This window comes from Morone saxatilis, unplaced genomic scaffold (genome assembly GCF_004916995.1).
Source record: "Morone saxatilis isolate NCDOM2014 unplaced genomic scaffold, NCSU_SB_2.0 Contig21, whole genome shotgun sequence".
Lineage (NCBI taxonomy): Eukaryota > Metazoa > Chordata > Actinopteri > Moronidae > Morone > Morone saxatilis.
Genome location: NW_023339774.1, coordinates 20,768,713 through 20,776,634, shown reverse-complemented (window position 1 = coordinate 20,776,634; position 7,922 = coordinate 20,768,713). Strand labels below are relative to the sequence as shown.

General features: G+C 39.7%; 1 protein-coding gene across 1 annotated transcript in view; it reads right to left on the bottom strand.

Moving 5' to 3' along the window:
* The window catches only part of clip1b (CAP-GLY domain containing linker protein 1b), a gene marked incomplete in the record, with an annotated part of 30,743 nt that overhangs the window by 7,701 nt on the left and 15,120 nt on the right, over positions 1-7,922 (bottom strand). The window contains 1 exon segment of the mRNA XM_035668347.1: positions 3,975-4,048. Within this exon segment, the coding sequence (XP_035524240.1) occupies positions 3,975-4,048 (74 nt within the window).

Sequence of the window (7,922 nt, the reverse complement as noted above, 5' to 3'; positions counted from 1 at the left end):
TGTAGAGAAATATCTCTACAAAATAGGAGATAGTTGCCATTGTGACATTTGGAAAAACATTTATTGTTCCCTCTATGATGAAATTGTAATAATAATAATAATACATTTTATTTAAGCGCCTCTCTGGGCACTCGAGGAACACCATGACTTTTTTAATTCCTTAACTTTTCATCAGGTCAACTTTTTCCATTATTTTGTTTTTTTGACCAAATATCTGCAAAACTACTGACATTCCCATCAGCTTCAGCTGTACTTTGTGTTTAGTGCTAATCAGCAGATGTTAGATGACAGTGAACATTATACCTGCTAAACATCAGTGTGATTAATAATCAGAAAGGAATTAATTCTGTAATAAAAATAAGGTTTGTGATGGTTTATATTTTTTGCTGTGTTATTTGTTGGTGTTTGATATTTTCAATGTCTTGTTTATTATTTATCACATGGATACGGGCGGCGACGCAGAGCTGATTTGACCATCTGTTCACCTGTGTGTGTGTGTGTGTGTGTGTGTGTTTAATGAGTGGGAGAGAGGGTGAGCCTGCTCGCTGCATTTTTTGTTGACTGCATCTTTCTGTTTGATCACTGTGAAACCTTAATTAGGATTTTGTGCAGGTTATAATAAGTAGATTTTTTTCATTAATAAAAGTTGTTATCTCAGAAAAGACCATCCTCTCAGCAGCACTTTGTTTTCCTGATGTTGCTACAATCAGCAGGTAACATTATCATTGTGATCATGGTAGCATGCTGCTGTTTCACCTCACAGCGACACTCGAGTGACTCTAGACTCTTGTCTAATTTATAAATGAGGACGCAGTAAAATAAAGACTATATGTACACAGCAACAAATGATTAATGAACATAAAATGTTTTGGTTATAAGCTGCAGGATTTAACAGACAAACCATTCAGGATTCGACTTACAGTGGCACCAAAAACAAAACCCCACATCTGGGCTGCGGTGCTTACAGCTGCTCTCTCAGACGCCACAAAAGCCACATTCATTCCACACAGACACACTGTGACACACTGTGACACACACACAGAGACACACACACTCTGATGTCATAGTGAGCGAGGCGGCCATGTTGGAGCCAGGCGGTCCTAGGAGGAGAGACGGAGCGATTACATAACAGCAGCAGACTGAGGAAGGACGCGCCTCAGAGAGGATGGAGGAACACATTGTTGGGACAAAATGAGGATGAGGGTGGAGGGAAGGAAAAGGTGATTAACATGATTCCTCCATACATGGAGACTTTAGGAGGATGAAGCTGCACTTGTTTCACTGTTACTCAGTATTTGCTGACATTTCCGTCTCCATCTGCTGCTCCTCCTCCAGGATGTTACATATTGATGACTATAATTCAGCCAGTCACATCCATCTGGAGCTCCGACGTCACAGCTCGGGGCGAAGATGACTCGGAGCGGGGGGGCAGGATGATGTAAAGACTCCAAAACACACACACACGTGCAAAACACACACACCACATACTTCCACATATGCACACACAGTCTATAAATAGACCTCTGCATCAGGCTGGAGATCCACCACAAACACAACAAAGTCAGCTTAAAAACGTGCCGTGTTTCAGCCGAGCAATTAAAATGTTAATTAATCCAGGAAGCCATGAAAGTGGTCGGTAATAAATCTTAATGTTTAATCTGTCCAGAGAGGTCTTAAAAGGACCGTACCAGTGCTTCTTTATGTTTTCATTTAGTACTTTACTGACGGCACTTTTTTCAACCATTGGTTTTCATTCATTCTCAAACACTACAACAATATATTGAGTTGTGAAATCCACCACACAGAGAACACAGAGCCCCGTTTTCGAGGCGGCACAATGACCAACACAAGACCTTGACATGTGCCTTCCCCTGTGCAGCCACAAACAGGTGGGAGGTTCATTCAAATGAGACAGCACAAAGCGAGCTGCTTCTGTTGGAACTGGGTCTTAGACTGCGCTGAGAATAGACATCTCAGATAAACACGTCTGTTTCTGGTGCGACTTCAATCTGCTGCGACTTGGAGCAAATGCACTAAAATAACAGAATAATGTTTAAATACACACAAACTATTTTAACTCTACAAGCAGCAGTTCAATCAGAATGAAAAATGAGTCTCTGCATTCAGTATCTGTTGTCCACAGCTGAAAAGTTTCTCCTTCAGTTCATTAAATCCCTGCAGCCGTCCGAAGGCAGCAGGACACTGGATGTGGATAAATCTGCAGCCTCTCATTAAATCACATACTAATGACACCAGACTGCTGCACAATAAACACAAACACCTCTACACACATCAGACTGGTCCGTTATAACTCGATATTCTGTCCGTTTATACCGGAGACGTCAGATTACCAGACCTCATTAATGCCGTACGTCATGACCTCGTTTCCATCTTTCTTCACGGTTTGTTTTTTCTTGTTTTTAATTCATGAATTACAGAGCAAACGCTGCTGTGTCACAGGTTATGTTGCATTGACACAACATGCGTCACTGTGATTGGTTCAGCTGCTTCAGAGCGACGAGACCGGTGATGTGATTGGCTGAGAATGTATTTATTAATCAACACACACTTCACCGTCACCCACTGCTTTTGGCCATGTCGCTGTTAAACTACAGAAAAATATGTGACAGAGATTCAGAAATGGATCCAATATCTTCCCAGGGAGGAATATAACTACTGTAGGTGACAAAAGGTTATATAACTTTCTTAATTTTGCTGCTATAAAAAGTCTAATTATTACAGTGGACGAGTGATAAGTTGGTGTAAAGTTATATTCGAGCTGCTTCCTTACAGATATTCTGAGTACCAAAGCAGATCAATTCTACAAAGTCTGGCTCTATTTGAACGATCTTGGACTTGATTTTTCTTCCATTATTGCATAAAGAGTCTACTGAACCTGAACTCCTGTACTCTGTGTTTTACCTGCAACATGAGCTATTTCCTGTTATCGCCTGTATGTTTTTTTTAACTGAGCTGTTTTTGTTTGTTTGTTAATGTTACTGTTTCTTATGTTTGTGTTGTTATTACTAAAGGTTTGTTTGCACTTTGCGCTGCTGCATTTAAACTGGGTTACCACCAGTGTTGTGCAGTAAAGCATTAGTTTGGTAACATGTTACGGTGATGTTAACAATTTGAAATACAGTATTTATATTATAGTTACTAAATCCTAGTAACACAACGATCGACTTGTTCACTGTCATTATAACATCCATTATAAAACACAATATTAGTAGTTTTTTTGTAATTATCTTCAGAGGCTGTTAGGTTTTCTATTTAATAATGAAACTACTTTGCATTTATGAAGTAAGATCAAGATCAATTTCTTTTTTTAACATGATTTTATGTTTTTTTTATCCATTTAGAGGATTATGCTGGCTGTGTGTTGTATTTTGGACTGATTTAATGTGACTTTGCTGTTGTGCTCTTTTAATAAATAAATAAAAACTACATTTAAAAATGTTCAGCAGAAAGGATGTACAACATTTCGAGTGAGTACTCATGGTTTAGAAATGTTTATCTGGAAGCCCTAATACCCGAGGGAGTTTTCTTACTGTGATTACGAGTATTGTGCATTGTACTCCACCATCATATCCATAATCACATAATAGCACCCTGTGGCTAATTATGGGCTCTGCACAACAATTTATAGCATATTTACAAGTGGGAGCATCTCTCTGGAGGGTTACAGATGGAGCCACCTTAATAACACATTTGACTTTTCAGTGTGGGACCAATGCAGTCAGTTTTTGCATGTTTATATTGTCTGAAAGCAATTAAACCGGGCCACATTTGCACAGTCCATTCTTTGTGCTGAATTAGAGCTTGAACATGCAGACTGGGGTTTTTATTTAATCAGCAGTATAGACCCCCACAGGATGAATTTACCACACCAGTCTAATGAACTGGCTGGCTGGGGTCACCTTTAGAGGAGACCCACGGCAGGAATAAACACATTAGTTATCCTCAGTACTCACATTTCCTTGCAGAGGACTCCGATGCGCTCGTTTTCTTCCTGGTATTTGGAGTTCTGCTGTTTCAAAGCCTCAAGCTGAAGAGAAACACAGACAGAGATATATATATATATACACACACCAAGTTAGAACAACAATCACAATCACAGGAGGGTTAATTTTTTTCTTTGGTTCATCTTTTTAAATAATATATTCACAGCTCAAATGTTGTTACACTTGGACTGGATTTATTCTCTAGGAGAGTTGTGGTGAGTTTAACATCACCTGCTCTGGTCAGCAAACCTGTGCAGAGTGCGTATGTGTGTGATTTTCCACCTGCAGCCCAGTATTATTTACAGCTGCAATTACTTTTATTAATTTTTGACAAACTCGTTGGTCTTCTCGTAATTTAAATCCTGTCTGGAGTGACGTCCTCGTATTTTAAAGAGGAACTCTTGAGGGTGTTTTTTCTGCATTGCTTGTCCTTCTACTTTATTTTTTAATCAGTTCAGTCAAAGCCTATTTGTTAACCAGTACAACAACAAAAGAATAAAACCATCAGGAGAGCACCCTAAAAGTTAATTTAATGTTATCCCCTGTTGTGTTTTTCGGCTTATACGAGTTTAGATTTTGGCACAGGCACCATTAAAAGTATGGTGAATTAGCTGTTAGTGGTTCCTGTTTGCAGTGAACTCACTGATGTGCAGACAACCATCACTGGATTACTTTCAAACTGAAGAGAACTTACAAATGTGATGATTCTCAGGACATCAGAGATAATATCCTGACAAAGTGTCCCCATTAAAGGGGCACTCCACCAATTTTACGCATTAAGGTCAGTGTACTTGTCATGGTTAGTATTACTCTTTACACAGCCTGTAAAAACAGCCGGACAAAGTCCCCTTTGGATCTGATGATTTCATCAGGGTTAGCCAGCATTTTCAGTCCAAAGTGACGTCTTTAAATAGTTTATTCTGTCCGACCATGAGTCCAAAACCCAAATACATTCAATTTACTATTATATAAGACAAATAGAAGAAGTAAATTCGCACACTACAAGAGCTGAAACCAGCAACTGTTTGGCATTTCTGCTTAAAAAATTATTTAAACCATCAGTTATTGAAATAGTTGCTGATTGGAGCAACGCCAGAAACTTGTGTCCATGAACCACAACGTCCTTTGTTAGAGTCCGGCCAGAAACCCCTCTCTCTCCTTCACTTCCTCTCATCTCTCTACTGTCTGTAATAGAATAACATATATAACTAAAAGGGGGAAATTCATTCGAACTACCAATCAATTAATCAACTAATCATGACTACACCCATGTCTCATTTAAAAGCTTTTACATCCAAGGAGAAGCTGCAGTCACACTAGAGACATTCTGGATTATTAGGACCATTAAAATACACAACCCCTTGATGTCTGTGATGAGTCAGCAAACAGCAGAATGCGTTTAGTCCACGTGAAACTAAAAATAAAAGCTCCAGAGACGTCAGATCCTTTAACTTCCGCTCATGCAAACTTTTTGTTTCTCCTTCAAGTCGGACATCTGGGATGCCAAACAAAAACCTCATAAATCATTCCTGACAGTTCAAACTGAGTTTCAGACACGCGCTGCTTTAAAATAGCCGCAGTCAATAATTAATTAACATGTATGACTTTTAAAATCAATGCCTTTGCTTCGACTGGCTTCAGATTAAATAAATAAATAAGTAAATATAACTTGTGTGTAAGGATTCACACTGTAAGGCGTCTGCAGTATGTTTCTGTTTGGGACATTAACACATTGTCGAGTGTGTCATCCACAGTGTTTTGGACGCCTTGCACGGGAGTTTCTGACTTTTTAACCCCTCAGCATTTATCTACGCCTCCGAAGTGAGATCTAGTGTGCAGAGCAAGCTCACAAACACACAGAAACATGCACAAACACACGCAAACATGCAGAGAGCACACAGGTTATCCGCTGGGTCACAAGCACAAGTTATATCATGAAATCTTACACCAACAACCAGACAAACAATCAATTATGAGAGCTAATTAGATAAAATAACAGCACTTCTTCCTGCTTGAAGTGGCAGTAAAATGTCCTTGTGTTGCAGCACTGATTAGGTTTTTTCTCTCAGTTTGAGAAAAGCTACCTACCTGGTAGTGAGGCGAGTAGATGTTACTGGAGTAACCCTGATGCAGAGCAGCTATGTCCATACCTACACAGCTCACCACTGCCGGATTTTAACCTCTGTTCAACCTGCTACACAACAGCGGTGTTGTTGCTATGCCAGCACTCGACCTCTGTATCTACAGCATAACATGCACAGGCTAACACAAGCTGGGCATCAATAAACCATCAGCTCTCATCCCCCGCCGTGCACGGCTGCGAGAGGGAGAGGAAGAGAGTGTCGCCTGAGCAGCCTCCCTCTCTCTCTCTCTCTCTCACAGCTGAACACTTTCATTATGTAAGACCGTATAAGCTCCTCCCAGACCCCCCCGCCTCCCCCTTCTGCTGCTCACAATCTTGTTTCCTCACACCATATGTACACACACAGTCTAAAGGATTCACCTTTCATTCATGGTGTTCGACATGAATCACAGCAAATCGAAGTCAGCTGCTGTGCTTTACAATAGAAGGTCTGAAGAACAGACGCAGCAACTGATCATAGTTTTCATTAGTAATTTAATCATTCTGTCTATAAAATGTTAGAATATCTTGAAAAATAGTGTGATGTGAGATCGACCAAAAGGTCCCTGGTTCGATCCTCGGCACCAACCGGAGGGTGTATTCCAGCTTGATCTGGTGAATGAGGGTTGGCTGATATCAAATCTATGATGCCCACTGCCCACCATCTCTGCCTAAGTGCCCTTGAGCAAAGATCTGAACCCCACCATTGCTGCACTACAGGCGACCTTGCACTCTTACTTCCCTGAGGTAATGTATATGTGGAGTTATTGGAATTGTTTGATCACGCAAGTCGGAAATAATCCAACGCTGCCGCCACTGGAAGTCTACAATTATTAATGAAAGAAAGCCAGCAAATAACCACCACAGAGAAACCGTCAAAAACGGTTAAAATACATAAATAATACAAAACAAAAAGCCAGTGGTGGAATGTAACTAAGTACATTTACTCAAGTAGTCTTTTCTTTTCCACTACGCTTCATTTCAGAGGGAAAGTTTTTCTTTTTACTTGCACATAAAACACAATGAAGAGCTCATAAAATGTGCTTTTTGTTATACATTAAACTACCCAACAGTTCATACAAGTACAGCTGAAACAGATCAGATTTATCAATTAGTTGATCGACAGAAGATTAACTGGCAAGTATTTTGATAATCGCTTATTTATTTTATGGTTCCAGCTTCTCAAATGTGCAGATTATTATTATTATTTGTAATAATTTTGAGGTTTGGTCAAAACAAGCATAGTGTAACAACAGTAACAACATTCAGAATTGTTACAAATCAAACAATCGATCAATTACTGGTTGAATCTATAATGAAAATAACTCAACCGACTACAACAGTAAAGTCCTGCTTTTACATTAATGCCTGAGTCATATGATCACGAATCATATATAATTTAGATACAACAGTCGTAACATTTAATGATTAACTTAAATACTTGTACTCACTTGTAACAGGGTATTTGTATACAGCGTGTATTTAGTACTTTTACTGAAGTTTCTCCTCAACCACTGACACAACACAAAAATTCATCGATTATAAAACTGTGGACCCACCAGATTGTGACAAGCACCAAAGCAACCAAGAGGCGATTCAATCAACACCGTCATTATATATAGCTAATGTTTCTGGTCCAGCCAGGCATGTAGACACACACACACACACACACACACACACACACACCCACACACAACACACACACACACACACACACACCAACCACACACACACACAACACACACACCACACACAGACAACACACACACAACACACTCTTGACATGTTGCAGATAC